Raw genomic sequence first — 17,902 nt, 5'->3', positions numbered from 1 at the left:
TATACTTAAAATATTTTTTTAATGTAATTACTTATTTAAAAGTTAGATCTATCTAATTAGGACAGATTCAATCATGTTAATAAAGAGTTAATTTATTTTATACTTTAAATATTTTTTTAATATAATTACTTATTTAAAAGTTAGATCGGATTTACTTATTAAAATGGATAGAAACACTACTCGTTTTTATAATCAACTGATATATTATACAAGCATTTTATTTTATTTTATTTCATTAAATAAATGATTTCAAACAAATTGACTTGATGTATTTCCTAACTTAATTTTTTCAAATAAATAATTTCATTTTGTAAATAATTCCATTTAATGTATTTTCATTTAAAAGTAGTTGAGTAATTAACTGTACGTCCTAGAAATTATTTGACTCGATGTATTTTCTAACTTAACTTTTTTAAGACACATTTTTTCTTGTCAAATTTATTAAAAATTAAAAATCAGAAAAAGTTAATTAAAGAGTTAATGAGATGTTGAGTCAACTAAAATTTATGATTTTTTGTAAATTTTGACAAATAGTAGGAAGTGTGTTGAAAAAAGAATACATTGTAAATATTCCTCTTGAAGGGCATCCCAAACCTATATGTAATGGGCCTGGGTATACACCAAAGTCTCATGAAGCTACTTCTTGTTTTGAAGTGGGCTTTTAATGATGTACAACACTTATTTGTTTGAAATAGGTTTCTTTTTGTGGTCCTTCGAGTGTGAGGAAATGAGAAAGAGGTGGTTTGGTTGGTGCCATGGACATATATTAGATACAAAATGATTGAATAAATAAATAAATTAAAGCATGAGTTAGCACTAATAATATATGGTTGGGTTGAAAAACAACTATCATTTTGTGTGGTTTTTAAGTGGGTTGTGGCTGATTCCATTGTTAAAGGAAAAAGCTACCAAAATCAGATAACAACCGAGTTTAGATATTGATATAAAAAAAACGGCTATGGAGTCAAAGGGGAAAAGTTCCCTTTTTAAACCAATTTTTAGTAAAGGTGATTTTGCCTTTGCATTTGAAAATAGTATTCTTTAAATTATACTTTCATTTGTTTAAGATAACAGAAAGCATTAACAGAAAGCATTTAAATCAAGCAGAACTCAGAAATAGTTGCTAAACACTTATTTTGAAAAATGAGTGAATGATTGTATTAGAGACAGCTGAAAGGTCAGGGTCAGAGGTGGGTTCCACTGGAGACAACTTTTAGTACTTCAATCTTCAAGATTCTTTTGTTATTTATGTATTCATAAATTTTGGTAGAGAGCCACTTGTGGAGCTCAAGCCTTTGTTCTAAAAGCTTACTTCTCATTTGTTTTTTCATACAAAAATAAACGTTCTAATGAAAGTAATTAATTATATAAAATTGCACGCATTCTAATTAATTCAATAATAAAAAATAATTCTATCAAGGCTAATTATAGTGTATAAACCGACCCTTTACCTCTGAAAGATTCCTAGACATTGATAATATAGTATTTAGATTCATCATGTGACTCAACAGCTGTATTACAGAAGACAACACAACGTAGTGTGCAAGGCAAATAGATTTGTTAGCATCTTATTTTAGTAATCTGTATTCATAGCGCAGAATCAGATACTCGTATATGGAGATATACGAGAGAAAAAATTGGAAAAGTCGATTTTTTTTTTTATGAAAAAGTAAACAGGAGAGGAGAAATAAGCACGCATGTAATGATTTTGTTGAATAGGAAGTAAATTACAGGTTTTATTACAGCTCTCCTTGTGAGACCCCCTCTACATTTTTTTGTTTAAAGGACAAATCTCTTTGTACATTGTGATTGATCTTTCCCCAATATCTCACCCCTTTTCAGTGAATCCGGGGAAAAATTACAAAAAATTCTCAAATGAGAGTGAGCTACCCAATAAATAAAGAAATAAGGTTTTTAAGAAACTCCCTAATGTAATTTATAACTAACATTAACATCATCGTTATGTCTCGCTTACCTCACCATCTCTGCACATACCCACATCTATCACCATCTTCCCTTTCTCCTTCGTCCTCCTCACTCTGCAACAGTTTCTCCTCGGAGCCTGCCAAAATATAAATCAAAACAAACCCAAATCAATTACTGAGTAGTAACATTATGAATTGATCTTGTTGGAAAAAAAAAAAAAAAAAACTTTAAAACTACCCTCATGTGTTGGTAGTAGTAGTAGTAGTATAATATCTAACTTACTCTATTCCACAGATTGGGATCTGGCTTCTTGTATACCTCCACTTTGTCAAGAGCAGCAGGATCATCCATCTTCCACCTGCATTCCGGGTGAGGAACACGGTGCCTTTCATATTCGCTCACTATTTGTTCCATTGCAGAACTGTATTTTGCGTTGGAAAAGTAAAATACAAAAGGCTTCTGGCATGGATTTCGGCTAACTGGACGGGTGTTGAATGCATATGCAGTGTAATCTGCTCTTCGATACCAATTCAAGAATGTTCTGGAAGGCATTTCTATCTCTCGTGGTGAAAATACACCACGAAATATCTGAACAGCAAAACCCCACGAAACGGAAACAGTCCAGCTTTTTAATTTGTCGTAGCAGATGGATTGCTGCATCAGCCCTGCCGAGTCAAGCTTCATTGGTATAGTCAACCGTTGAAGGGCTTGCAATCGGGTCACGTTGGGGAAGATTGGCTCAACCACATCAAGGTGGTGCAGTGACACCAATGGAGTCACCGGATGAGATGCCAGAAGCCCAAACAGGTTTCCATACACATCGTACTGTTTCAATAAATCAGCGGCAATCAGTATGGATGTTATCACAACGGTATTTACAATACCCACCATTCCTTGTCCATAATCATACCAGCTGTCATCTTGACTTCGCCATTTTGTTCAACCAAATAAAAATCATGAAATGCTACATTTGATTGAGAATTTTAAGTAAATCATATTTAATGTTCTCTTTTTGGAGCAATTAAACACATTAACAAAACCCATTAAAATAACCCAGGAAGAAAAACTACCGAAAAATCAATGACAATTTAAAGCAACTGTCTCTACTCTTTAAAGAGCAGGATTAGGAGAAAAAGCTTATTACTCTTGGCCTAATTGTCTCGGCCACTTTGGCAACAACTAAAAGCTCTTAATTGTCTCCAAAGTTTGACAACTCAAAACTTGGTTTGCTTAGTCAAGATCTATAGTGCCTAAATTTCCACCGCATATAGAATAGAGCTCTCCAAATCGTAAATCTGCAGCTTAAAGTCAAAATTTCGAAATCAAAAGAAATGGCAGAAGCACCATGTTTTCCACCACCCACCCTCTGCGCCAGATAATCCAATCTAGTCACGCTTTTTATTGTCATGTACTTGCAAACGCTGAAAAATTAATTTCTACAAATATATTTTAGTCCTGTCAGATTTACAAACCCTTTTAGTCTTGTTCTGTTAATTTTCTTAATTCCTTCACCCGAAATGTTCACAGTCGTAATTATGAAGTGCACCAAATTCAGGTTTTCCAGTATATTTTTATAAATATGTGAGTATAATATTAGACAAAAACTTATTAGCCAATCAAAGAAGTTATTGGGAAGCGTAAATCAATCGGAAGCAACGCAGATATTTAAAATCCAATAAACAGAAAATGAACAGGAGTCAAATTCCGGCAAGAAAGCACAAACATAAAAAGAAAAAAAAATTAATGCGATTCCACACCGACACGCAAAGACAGCACTTCAATCCCTACTCCTCGGGTCCAGAATACCCGCAAGTAAACTATAACCTTCCTCAGTCACCAATTCTGGTGACGCCCAAAGTTTTCATTTAATCCATAATTAATATTAGCAATAGATTGCATAATCACAAAGCAAATTAAGATTTAGGGAAATTAAGCACAAAAAGCAGGAATGAGAAACCAGCCCCCACTCCCAACAAACACAAACAATGCCGACAAAAATTGATAAGACAGCGACAGTAACAAAATAAATAATAAATGATAAATAAATAAAACATTGATTGCAAATAATAATTACCACTAACAGAAACAATGAGTGAGTTTGAAAAAATAGTGAGTGAGTGAGCGAGTTAAGAACCTGGTGAAAACCGGTTTCCTTTGTGAGTGGAACACCGAGTTCGGCCATACACGCTTGCATTCTATCGTCGGAACCATAGAGACCCGGGTAACGCTGAATGCAGCGGTCCTGCATTTTGTACAGAGCCTTAGCGAGAGGGTAACTAATTGCAAAACCTCCTCCACCGTAAGCCATGTTGTAAGAGAAGTAAATGTTCTGCAAGTGACTCTCCGACAAACTCCCAATGTAGTAGAACTGATTGTGATCGTATTTCCTCAGAACGCGAATTAGGTTTTCGGTCACGAAAACGGTGTCGTCGTCGCCCATCACGAACCACCGCACATCCTTTAACCCCAGCCGCAGCGTCTCCGCCACGATCCGCGAGATCCTGATGGCGGACCGGTGCCCCTGCTTGTTGGTGTAATGGAACCTCTCGGTGTCGCCGGAGATTCTAACCGGCGGCAGCGCATCGCTATCCTTCCCCAATTTCACCTTCTCGTCGAGCCACACCACGCCGCGCATCTCCCGCGGACGGTACCAGAGCTTGATGTAGTTCTTCCTCTGCTCCCAGAGCTTCGCCGACGCGGCGATTCCGAACACCACGTGGCGGAGGTCCGTCCGGTCGTCGGAGATGGTTTCGCGGGACTCCCGTCGGAGAAGGGAGGGTACGGCTGGGACGGTGACGGTAGAGGTGGCATTGACGGTGGGAACGGTTTTGGAGAAGGTGGCGGTGGGGAATAAAAAGTGGTGGCATGCGTGTGAGGTTGAGATGAGCTTGAGCGTGTAGACGACGTAGGTGACGGAGACAAAGACGACGAGAATGACTAAAAGCTTTGGTATGTTTCGGTGGTGTGCTGTTGGTGCAATGAGAGTGGCAGAAGGGGTTCTCATCGGTTCCCAAATTACTTTCTCCGACTCTTTCTCACCCATAGCAGATGCTTCACAAATGCAGATGCAGGGAAGAACAATAGAGGGCCTTCAAAGCCCACAACCAAATAACCAAAAAGCCCAGAGTTAGATCTTAAAGAGGAAGAGGAAGAGAATTATGGAGCATGCTGCCACTGCCAATCCACCTTTTCTCACCCCTTCCAATTACCATACATACCATACACATATACATAGTATAAATACTATTTATTTTTTATTTTTTTCATCTTTTATAGTTGGGCCCACATGTCAGGAGATGCAGGTCAATTCAGTGAATCCAAGGGCGGATCATATCCTCACATTATTGCGTGTGGGAGGGAACACACAATAAACAATGGTCTTCTCATTTTATTTATTTTGTTAAACTCGTGTGCTGGAATTTAGACAAATATTGAAACGCGTTTTTTTCTTTATTAGTGTGAATTTCTCTCAGACAGAACCACGCGCTCTCCCTTCACCACATCAGTTTAGGCATTAATTTAAAATTAATGAGTCAATTTATTTTTTAACTATTCAAATAATATTTTTATTTATTTTTATGAGGTTACAAATAATAATGGATGAACTGACTATTTTCGGAAACTCAATCTTTGTCCTATGAAAACAAGTTACCTTTTTTAATCGTAGAAAAAAAAAAGTGACCACTTAAATTCATGTACACAGGAGTAAACATAATAAAAAAGATAATTCTCACTCATAGGAATGAATTAAATTGGAACTTTTTACAATATTCTTTGAAATATTTATAATTTTAAAATATGCAGCAATACCTAAAGATACTTCATAATTGTAATTGTATTCAATTATCAACATTTTAATTTGAAAAACAATTTCTTTTTTGGCTCACAGTGCCCGGACCTTGACTGGTGATGAAAGAAAAAAAAAAACACAAAAATAAATTGGACATTTTGTATAGTTGATTTTTTTTTTTTTTTATGGTTTGTCCTGTTCAAACTCTAACTTGACCGAGGTTATTGTTATCATTTGAAATTATGTAATATCTGATTAACTTTATTCAAGAGGAAGGAGAGAGAGGATGACTCTTACCAAAGTAGAGTATCCACAATATTTTCTTTTTTTCATATGTAGTTTGTGAATAAATTAATCAAATGAATAATAACATTAAAATGTTTAATGAGATTACCCTAATTACATAAATTTTATTAATGAGCCTTATTTGAGATATTAATATTAATAATTATAATTAATTAATAGTAAATAATTATTAATCCTTAACATCAATAGTATAAGCATTATATATAAGTTCTAAAATTATATTTATATTCCATTTATAAAAATTAAATTTTTGTAATTAAATTATCCTAATATTTCCTATGATATAATTTATTTCCCCGAGCATACGATTGAAATTACAAATTCATTTAAAGATGGGATCCAAATCTTTACTATAAAGTTAATACCACAAATTAAGTATAATTTTTTCTATCACTTTATAAAAGAATTCAAAATAAAGAAACATATTAAGTATTACTATAAATTTTGACATCATGTTGACATTCCAAAATTCATTAATGATCTGTCATCACTAAATTTATTAAAAATAAAATAAAATAAAGAATACAAATCGAAGAGACCACACAAATTTTATGATAAAAGTCATGAAATATAAATAAATTATATTTATTATAAAAAAAATCTAAATAAATATTTGGAGATAAACTATTAGAACACTGTTATTGTTTTCTATGAATAAAACTAATTTATCATCATAATAATTTCCTTTATGAAAATTATGAAAAATTTTGAATTGCATAATTATTTATTCACAACCTCTAATATTGTAATGAGAAGATAAACAACATAAAGCATGGTCGATCACACTAGTAATTAATATGGTAGACGATCGACCTGTAGGTATTAATACAGTTAACCAATCTGAAACGAAACTTAACAAAAATCAATCAGGTAATCATATTAAGACACAATCTAGTAGTAATTAGTGGTCATAATTAAAAGTTCATTACAAATAGTATATATGAAGTCCAAACAAGATAATTATATTACATTCATTACAATATTTTAATACTTTTATATTCGGATACATGCTCATTTAAGCATTGGAGTGCCTTCTACAATAACACTCCCAACGGTTTAGAAGATTAAAGTGATTTGAAAATTAATATATAAAGGAGTTTCCGGTAAAAATAGACATTTAATAAAAATATTCTTAGGAGTAGTGCAGTATATTTGTGCTTTAGTATTTTATTTGTTGATTTTTACGAGGATGCGATGTCCAAGAACTTGTTTTTTCTTTTTACAATCTTATTTTGATTTATTTAGGAAGTTGGGGCTTAAAAGATGGGGCGGATATTGACAATAGATTATGTTTATGGTCACACAATGAGACCCACTACAATTGTTGTTTCATAATAAAAAATAAAAACAAATTATCATTACTTAACCCACTTGTTTGGTCATATTAAGCAGGTTTTGTCATTATTTTCTGGAATTGTCAAGTTTAAGGTTTTAAATTTTGAAATACTATGTATGTTTTAACTATTTTTTTCAGGTACTTCCCCACTGGCTTAAGACAAGTTTCACTACAATCAAAGTAGTTTAAGACCAGCCAATTAAACCCACTACAATTGTTATTTTTGCAAGAAAAAAACAAAAATAATTAAATGAAGAAAGCAAAACCAAATTATCTTCACTTCACCCACTTGTTTGGTCATATTTACCCATTCTTTTCTGGAATTGTTGAGTTTAAGGTTTCAGTCTCCTAAGTCAAGTCCCCTTCCCATATGCCTTGTCTTCCCCGGTCAGGAAGAATAAAAAGACGAAGACTATAAAGTACACCATATGCCTTGTCTTCCCCGGTCAGGAAGAATAAAAAGACGAAGACTATAAAGTACACACTTCACAAGTCACAGCTTTCAAAAGCATGAAATTTCTAATTTAGAGATGCCAGACTTATTCAACAATCACATTTTCACAAATCCTTAATTCAACTTACATAATCTACTTAGAAAACAACATAAAAAAATTTTCTTAAAAATTAGACCCTTTCATAAATAGAGAACCTAAAAAGGACATGAAAACAAAATGTTTCATGCAAGTAGTAGAAGATTTGCTACTAATCAATTAAACAAAATTTACACTAATAGCAGGATCCTTTTAACAAAAGGGATCCTTCCAAAAATTGGTGTATGCCACAAATGTATCATAAACACGGTATTCTTTAGTAAAAGGCGAAAGAATAGTTCGCATTGTTTATAACACATGGCTCCATAACTTATATGTACTAGCAACCCTCTCTGTTTTTATAGTGCAGATAGTACCTGCTCTTAGAATAACACTCAATGTGGGCTCTAGAAAGAAACCAAACTCGCACTCTTAATATTCCGAATCATGGGTGCTACATCTGATTCATTGAGTAAATACTTGTCATACTCGTATTTTAAATACTTGTTTCATCTATTTTTTTTTATTTTCAGGAATCCAAATGAAAATTTGAATCTTACATCGAGTAAAAATAAAAATTTGAACACCATATAATAAATTCATCGTCTTAAAATTTTGGATTAAAAATCGTGTTAATTTTTTATACGTGGATTGGACTCATGCTTATTGGTGTTATACCTCTCCAATGATCTTCTCTAAAAAGATCCGGCTTATCTCTTGTTATGTCAAATACCAAAAGAAAAAAGAAAGACACTCTTGTTTTTTTTAAAATAAGTAAATATGGACTACACTATAAAATGTTGGCAACAGTGCATAGATATGACCGTAATTGACTTTAACAGAATGAAAACAAATCTTCTTCAGCTTTTGTATACCCTTAAAGATGGTATTGTAAATGATGCGGCTTTTTTGTATTTGAGGGTCTTTTTGACCAAAATATTGTAAAATAGGGTTCGTTGAATTTTTTTTTGTAAAATTGGGTTAAATCGTTATTGGGGAGGACGACTTTCAAGGTGAAACCGTCCTCCCCCAAGCCGGTTTTGCATTTTTTTAAAAAAAAAATAGTGTCGTTATTTCTTATAACGACTTCTACTAAATTGAAAAATGAAGTCGTACTGTAGCATGACGACTTCACTTTTCATTTCTTTTTTTTTTAACTTTTCAGTTTTAATTTTTTTTTAGTTTTTCACTTTTCATTATTTTTTTTTAAATATTTCAATTATTTTTTTCCTTTTTTTTAATTTAACTGTTTTGATTATTTTTTGTTTCATTTTTGATTATATTTTTTTAATTTTTAGTGTTCGTTATTTTTTTTTAATTTATAAGTTATCAATGTTTTTTAAATTTATAAGTTATTTGTTTTTTTAAAATATATTAATTTAAATTTAATTTTTATTTTATTAAATTTTTTACTGTTTATTTTTCCAATAAACTTAAATTAAAAAATAATGAAAATTCATATATTATGAAAAAAAAATAATAAAACAAAAACAAAAAAAACAAACAAAAAAATTTTGGAAAGGTGAAGTCGTTATGCATAACGACGACTTCACTTTTTTTAAAAGCAAAATCGTTATAGTATAGTACGACATCACTTTTGAAAAAAAAAATAAAGAAACCGGTCAGGGGGAGGACGACTTCACCTCCGATGTCGTCCTCTTCCCTGACGACTTGACCCATTTTCGCAAAAAAAAAATTAACGAACCCATTTATACAAATTCAACTTCTAACAGACCCCAAAATACAAAAAAGCCAAATGATGCATACCTGATTTTATAAATAAGGGTGCAATTTCTTACACTGGTGGGGAATTGTGACAACTACTAGTAATAATAGCATATCATATTTCAGTTGATCACCGTGGCCTGAGTATTAAACGTAATCTGATTGTTCCACTTCTGTACATATAATTTAGTTTAACTTGGTTAGAATTAAGTTAAGCAACTGTTAAGGTGATAAAAAAAATATCTCGAAAGCTTGATTAAAACAAAAGGTATAAAATGTAAGAAATGAGAAAGCGTGAAAGATATCATTCATCTCCACCTTAAGAATGAGTCTTTTTCACAATGATAAGAGATTGTAGATGATAGACACCAAGTTGTAATGTTAACTACCTCGGTCTCAATCTGAACCCCTGGAAACCCTTAAACCAGAAACCAACTCACCCTATATACCTATAATGCACTGGGTTCTGTTGTCCTACTTAACCCAACTCTAAACAAAGTTTTTTTATTTGACAAATCAGATTCAGATACATAAACAATGTGCTATTACCACTGGCTAGTTACAAAGTAATAATTTTCTGAGTGTTTGGTATCAGATAGTACCCGAAAGAGTTTGAATATGTTGTATAACGAAACTGAGTTTATCCACTTGCCTTTGTTTGGAAGGCATCAAAGTAAACCAACTTATGTATCTCGATGTGGCTTATTAGTTAGTCAAATTAAACCGTAGACCAATTCCATATCAACTTGTACAATTCTTGAAACTGTTTGATTTAAAATGACAGCAATCATGTCGATATAAATGAACGTGTTTGGACAGTGGAGTAGAAAACATGTGACTGCGGACTAGTTGCAGGTTTCAAAATGAGATATGGAGGAAGCTGAATGAGCTTAATAAATAGTACATAGATTTGGAAAAGAAAAGAAAAAAAAAAACATTTGTATATCTGAACCATGCTCATCTGCACCACTCAGGAACTGAAATTTCATAGTTTACTGCAGGGATTGTAATACCCACACACTCATTCAGTGTATACTTCTAGTGAAAGAAAAATTAGCAGATAAATTGATTCTCTCTGCCAACAAAATTATCTTTATCACGTGTTTATGATATAAAGTACTTACATATCTGAATATATACACAAGTTGATGATGCTTTAGTCCCAGCCAGCTGCAGCTGCTATTAAGAAATGCAAACAAAATTAAAGGAATAAAGAAAAAAAGTAGTGACCAAATCTCATACCAGAAACCAGCACCAAGGTTTATAAGGCAGCCTCAACGCCACTTGCACATCTTAATTAAAAACAAAACTATTGCATCAAGTAAACAAATCTACAAAAAATTTATTAATTGAATTTGAATTGGAAATTTTTAAACCAAAACCTTTGACTGTTAAATGTTATGTCTGGTTAAATGTTATCATGTATTTTTATTAATGAACACTCTTAAAGTAAAATTTGCTGTTCAAATGCAAAAGATATTGAAATTCATTCTCTTGATTAGTCAATCAATTTGTCTCTAAATAATAGTTATCTGTTAAAAGCAATAACCAATGTAGGATCTAAGGGCTGACTAATTTAGTTGACAAGTAATTATTTGTTACTTTTTTATTATAACACAAACTAAACTCACATGTCAAGTTGATGGATAAGTTTATTATAACATATAAATTCTGTAGTAGAGCTTTATTTTCTAATAAGATAATTTGAGATCTATATAAACTCTCGAACCTTACACTCTTCCGCATCCGCATCCTCATTCTTGAAACACAACAAGCTGATAAAAATATCTCTTGCATCAAACTATTCATTTACTTCAGTTCCTTTAACATGATGAAGAACCCTTCCCAGCATGTTCCAGCTGCAGAAGTTCCCAACAGGAACAGGTTCAGAAACACAAAATCATCTCTGAAAAGGGGACAGATTAAATCCAAGATAGTGGTTAGTGTTTTTCATTTCATTGCCTCCGTAATTTGTTCAGTCTCATCACTGGAGATCTGCATTAAAAAATAGCTACTTGGCTTGAAGCAGGGATCAACGATGCACAAGGATTTCTCTGTTTGCTGTTTGTATATCTAAAATCATTTAGTTTTTCATTTTTTCTCCTTTTAACTAATGTGTATAATATTTGTAATACAACCTTTCATTTCATAAAACTGCCCTTTATCTTTAATGTATTTTAATATAGGATAAAAATGATAAGAATCCCTTGACAGAGGGTTTGGCTGTTCAATGTAAATAAAGAATATTGAATAAAACAGCAGTTCAGTTTATAAAAGCAGATAAATTTTAGAAGATTTCGGATGTTATCATCAAATCATATTCAACTTTAAATAAAATAAAAATTATATTTCTACTAGAATGATATTATATCTACAGAACAACCATTACTGTAAAAAAATAGTTAATGACTTCACCAGTAACTTCTTTACTAACATAGAATAAAGCATAAAAACAAAAAATAAAAAAAATTTAGACTACATTTGCAGAGTCCTAGATAATAAGACTCTTTCAAAAATTGAAGTATGCCGCACAAAGTGCCAGAAACACGGTATTCTTTAGTAAAAGGCGAAAGAATAGTTCGCTCTGTTTCTAGCACACGGCTCCATGGTTAAATATGGGTCAAACATTGATTTTTATAGCATGAGTAATTTATTAGCATTTAGAAAACTGACCGATGTGGGCTTCGATCAGATACTTGGTGACCTCCGCATACACTTGAACTAAGCAAGCAACTATCATTAACCTAATAACATCTCACCAAAGTATTTTCAAACTTTATCTTATTTATTTCTTCTATTGTATACTATATCCTGAACTCTACCATGGTAACGAGAGATAATTGCTTAGCGTAACAGTGTCTTCAAGAAAATAACCAAATTTAGTACAAAATTGAATAGAAGTAACAAAGAATATATGAATGTAGATACAACATTGTGGATTTGATGGTAATAATTGGATGTTATTCAGATTAAACAACTCTAACACAACATTAGTCCTTCAGCTTAGTGTTTAGTGAACTGAGATAAGTTTTATCATTCTTGGGTTGTTTGCTTCAAAAATTAGGAGTAATTTTCAGTGTTTAAGTAGTATTCATTATTATAAAAGTACCATTGTAATTGATTGAATATTATATATATTTATATACTATAAGAGATGGGATTATAATGTAAGTAAAAATGACCATGCATTACTAACTAACTGCAGTTCTGAACTGATATGAATTTAGCTAACCTGACAAGATATGAGCTACAACAAAAAATGAAGAAACTTTCATTTCATTTCAAGAGATTAAAATATGTAATTGAAATAAGGAATGGCAATGGACATGGTTCAATGGACCTGCTTGCATTTATCATTGATTAATTGCTGTACATTTTTTTTTAACTTATACATAAATTTACTTTTATCGGATCTGTTCATGAAAAACTTGATTTTGACATATTTATTTATTTAATCTGGATCTTAAGTTTATATTTATTTAGTTTATTTCAATTTATTATCGATAGTAGACTTGGATCTTAAGTTTATATTTGTTTAGTTTATTTCAATTTATTATCGATAGTAGACTCGGAAGATGAAAAAAAAAATGTTAAACATTAAAATAACATTATCCTACAATATTTGTAAAAAAAAAAAAGTTAAGATTATATTTATGGCACAAACCTGCATACCTACTGTCCAATCATTATTCAGGATGAGCCAATTTAAGTCTCGTGCAAGACGAATGAAATGCAAAATGGAACAAAAGGGATACATCAACTTACATTGTGATTTATAATTAAAACAACATAAATTATTAATTTAAGAATTTACTCTCTTTTTTACTTACTTTTGAAACGACCACCTACTACTTTATTTACTTTGCTTGATAAAGAAATAGCATTACCCCATTTTATTTTTTGTATAATTATATATTATATAATATCGTATCAAAAACTAATTTATTTCACTTTTATATTACAAATAAACTATTGCTTATCGTGATCAAATGTCTAACGTGATATTTAAATTTTTTTTTGTTATTTTCTTATCAAAAGGTTTAATTGTCATAAAGTATAAAATAGTTTTACCATGTCCATTAATAAAATGATGGTTTATGTCTTTTAACATAATTGTGCTAAAAAAAAACAAATTTAGCCAACATGATAAACTCAATGGATAGCAGACAAGTATTATTTTAGTTTGCAAGGACGGTGACAAATTCATTTTTTTTTAATTAACATTAATTCACAATATGAACAGTATAGAAGAAAAGTAGATTAATATTTATTGAGACTAAAATGAAAAAATCAAATTCATGTTGCAATGGGGTAATCAATATGAAATTACACCAACAAAATGTTAAAGAGATGCAAATGCAAAAGAGAAGAGGAGAGGCATATAGTATATACATTGAGAAGGATACATGCTCTAACATTATAATAGAATAAATTTTAACATAATGGATACGCTCTCTTTTGCTCATACTTTTGAAGTGCTTTGAATTTTTGTCTTTCATTAAATCTTTTATTTTATGAATTTTGTAAATAATTTTATAAAAAGGGTTAAAATACCCCAAATGTTCTAGTATAATATTTTTTATTGATAAAAAAATATCAAAAATCAATTATATATTGTTGTTGTATCCTCTACCACTTTGGTATTAATATATTTTTTACTGATAAAAAAAATATTTAAAAGCAATTATATATAGTTACTGAATCCTTTACAATTGGTAGATGTAGCTTTGTGACTATTGGGTAATAAAAGACAACTCACAGAACGAAATGAATAAAGGATGTGTAAATTGTTTTTTTATTTTAATTCTTAAATAATGTGAGACTCAAAACAAGATTGCCTTAGTTAAATGTATTGTTCTTTTTTAAAAAAATAATGAAACTCTTTTCATATAAAGATGTAAAATATTATGTTAAATGAAGTTATCATAATTGAAATGAGTTCAAGTTCATATTAAATAGAAATGAAAAAAATAATGCATACAACTACTAATATAATATCTTATTATGCATATTTAAAAAATGTATACACACATGCACCGCAATAGTATTTTACACACATATGCAATATTATCTGTGTTTATGCTATTACAAAATAATTAAAGTTCCTACAAGATAATTTTTGTATAATTAGTAACTAAAAATAATTAGTCACTATAACAGTTAATTTATATATATTTTATAAACTAAATATTATTGGTAACTAAAATAGTTTTAATTTATTATTAATATTAACTACCAAAATTTTAACTATCAAAAGAATTGATATCTAATTAAATTATTGATCTCTATAATGATATCTAAACATATATTTATCACTAAAATTAACCATTATTTAAAATAAAAAAAATCTAACGGGGGCTAACAACATAAAACATAACATGAGATAAGGTAAATATTGCATAACAAATTTGTGTTTGATATCTTGTGATTCATGATAGCCAACGTAGTTTTCATCCGTCACCGTATCACATTATGTTAATTATAATATACATAATTCAAAATTTTAATCTATTGGCATTCCATTGCATTTTTTTTTTCTGTCTTTTGTTATTATTTGATGGTCCTTTTAAGTAAGAATGTAGTGTTCGGTGAGAGATATCTGTCAAACAAAGAAGACTATGTTTAAATCATTACATTCTTGAGTGTACTTTTTAGCAGCTGCTATGTTCGTGTCTAAATAGTTCAATTCATTTTTTGGATCTCTCGTAAAGCTGCACGTACAATCAAACTCTTTTTTTTTTTTTCATAGGAAGAAATCCTTAAGAAATTCCTATTTAAACGAAAAAAATAAAATGTAATTATTAATGTTTATGTGTAATGTCAATCATGATGGAAAATTATGTTGGGGCACTTGATGAGTAGAATTATTTGGGGAAATCTGGTCAAAGAAGCAATGAATGTTTGTTGGTAAAACAGTAGTAAAATTTTGTCTGAAGATTTAAAGAAACATAAATAACAACAATTTATTTTTTCTTTTGTGAAAATAGATAAATAAAAGGAATTTTGGTAATACATTTTATAGTGAGGCATTGATTGAAGAGTTTCACGCCATAATTCGTATATAAAATGTATTTTATTTTTGTATAGGCAAGCCATCTCATCTATTATTGGAGAGTCATCATTGCAAAGCAACAAAAACCTTTACAAAATCTGTCCAAGACTATTAATGATGCTTTAAAAAAAAAATAGAACTTTCAAATGTGGTTTCAAAATGTTGTATTAAGTGAAGTTGCTATGATGAACATTTTCACTTTTGTTTCGAGACTTACTAAAAAAGATATTAATTGTTGACTGGCAAACTTAAAATTGTTTTAGATTTGTTACCATAATTTCTAAGGACTGATTTTAAAATGCTGAAATTTAATCATTTAAAAACACTCGTTTTAATTTTATATTTCAATTCTATATTGTGAGTATTGTTCTTTAAATGTTTCTTTTACCTTTAGTAATTACATAAAATAATTGAGTCAAAGTTACACAATCCTAAAGCCTTGGGGCACAAATTTAATTTTTCAAAACAAATAACTAGTTTTCAAGAGATATCCAAAAGTTTTACGAAGTACCGAAAAAAAAAGTCATTTAAACCTTATATTCCATCAAACAAGTTTGGGACAAATTGTTGTGTCGTGGGCTTGACGCAAGTTAAAAAAACTGAAACTCAATTTATTCCTCAAAAGCTAGGTCGAAGTCAATTTATTTTTTACATGTTATGTTTGACTCATGAGTAAGTCTTGCGTTAAAAAATTAAATTTATTCTTTCATTAACTAAGTTCATGTGAGTCACGGTCTATAGAATTTTCTTTGTGGGTTCAAGTTGTACTGATGTGTTGAGATCTCCAAGATACATTTTTCACGATATATATATGTCTGAGATTGAATATTAATGAGTGATCCAATAATATGTGATACAATAGATCTAGGGTCTAACAAACAACAAATCTTGTTAGAATAAATTTTAGTTCATGACTTTTATACTATGTTAAAAGGTAAACTTTAAATCTAATTCTATCACACAAAATTAATTTATAAGATGAAATTTACATTATTTTTATACAATAAAATTATCTTAAAATCACTTTATTTCTAGTCAAGAAATTTTCAACACTATATAATTAATCGGTCGAAAAGTCTCTGTAACTAATTATTTTTTAAATAGGACCAAACCTATATTTGCAAAATTACAAAAAATCGTGATGTTATAACAATAAAATTGTCCACATTGTTGAGAATTTTAAAAGTTGCAAAAAAGAAATGAAGATCGGAGATTGAAATAAAAAAATGAATTAGTAGGAGGTGTAGGCATGGTGACTATAAGGTGATTGATCGGTGACAAAACCTTTCCCAGTGTTTTTTGTGCCCTACAAGATCCCTGCCAACCCAACTCTAATGTTACAAACTCCACTGCAACACCATTTTCATTCTCTCTATTCTTTATTAACGATTATTAGGTTAGTGCCACCATTATCATCATCACGATTTAACACCATTAATGTCTCACCGCCAACATATGTTTATATTTGTACATTTTCTTAAAAGAAGAAAAAAATAATTTGGAATTTAAGCTTATGATATATAGGGTGCCATTAATGGAAATTAAGCAAAGATGAGTAGAGGTGAAAGAAGTGGTGGTGGACAAAGCTCCTTAAATTATTTGTTTGGGTCAGAGGAGAAGCCAAAGTCTTCTCCTCCGAAGACAGTTACGTGTTCATTGCCACCTTATGGCATTGATATCGACAACGATAACCCTCCACCTTCTCAGGGCCAACACTTGGGAAACCTCGTAACCGTAAGTTTCTCTTATTAATCACTATCTGGTTGATTACGATGATGTTTTTATATATGATTCATCATCTTTATTTTTGTGTTTATCTGTGCTTCTCCACATGTATCAACAAATTACTATTAATGATCAGAACCGTCCGTCCACAAAAGTGAAATCGGTTCCCGGTGGACACTCATCGCTTGGATACTTGTTCGGAGACAAGTGATGTTGTCATCTCTTATGGCGGTGCCTCTGTGAAGAAATCCAGTTATGTGCTATTATATATATTACCAGAATAAAGTAATGCAGCACTTTCTCGGTTACATTTTTATTATTATTATTATTATTATTATTAGGTATAATTACTGATTTGATATCCCAATTTTTTCGTTAAGTTCAATTTGTTACCTAAACTTTTTAGTTTGTTCAATTTAGTATCCAATTTTCTAAAGAGATTCAATTTGGTCTTCTCCGTTAAGTTGGAGTTAACACCGTGTCCATATAGGACATGTGTCAAGCCATGGAAT

General features: G+C 30.7%; 2 protein-coding genes and 2 non-coding genes across 4 annotated transcripts; 1 reads left to right on the top strand and 3 right to left on the bottom strand.

Moving 5' to 3' along the window:
- Window positions 1-1,688: 1,688 nt before the first annotated feature.
- Window positions 1,689-5,155, bottom strand: LOC114179177 (uncharacterized). The gene is made up of 3 exons (XM_028065416.2): window positions 4,061-5,155; window positions 2,209-2,751; window positions 1,689-2,062 (listed from the first exon to the last, which is right to left on the bottom strand). Exons 1-3 carry the CDS (start codon window positions 4,967-4,969, stop codon window positions 1,961-1,963), a joined length of 1,554 nt encoding a protein of 517 aa, XP_027921217.1. The 5' UTR covers window positions 4,970-5,155; the 3' UTR covers window positions 1,689-1,960.
- A 2,940-nt stretch (window positions 5,156-8,095) lies between these two features.
- On the bottom strand, window positions 8,096-8,213 carry LOC114180026 (U5 spliceosomal RNA). Its single transcript, XR_003603603.1, has one exon. It is a non-coding gene; the product is annotated as a U5 spliceosomal RNA (small nuclear RNA).
- A 3,886-nt stretch (window positions 8,214-12,099) lies between these two features.
- LOC114180027 (U5 spliceosomal RNA) lies at window positions 12,100-12,216 on the bottom strand. The gene has a single exon (XR_003603604.2). It is a non-coding gene; the product is annotated as a U5 spliceosomal RNA (small nuclear RNA).
- Window positions 12,217-17,189: 4,973 nt separating this feature from the next.
- Window positions 17,190-17,698, top strand: LOC114175880 (protein SPIRAL1-like 5). The gene is made up of 2 exons (XM_028060721.2): window positions 17,190-17,399; window positions 17,527-17,698. Exons 1-2 carry the CDS (start codon window positions 17,217-17,219, stop codon window positions 17,599-17,601), a joined length of 258 nt encoding a protein of 85 aa, XP_027916522.1. The 5' UTR covers window positions 17,190-17,216; the 3' UTR covers window positions 17,602-17,698.
- The last annotated feature ends 204 nt before the right edge of the window (window positions 17,699-17,902 follow it).

Source organism: Vigna unguiculata, chromosome 3 (assembly GCF_037176805.1).
Source record: "Vigna unguiculata cultivar grain cowpea cultivar isolate G323 ecotype 2 chromosome 3, ASM3717680v1, whole genome shotgun sequence".
In the NCBI taxonomy this organism is placed as follows: domain Eukaryota; kingdom Viridiplantae; phylum Streptophyta; class Magnoliopsida; order Fabales; family Fabaceae; genus Vigna; species Vigna unguiculata.
Note: the sequence above shows the minus strand (reverse complement) of the source record. Positions and strands in the feature narration are given on the sequence as shown.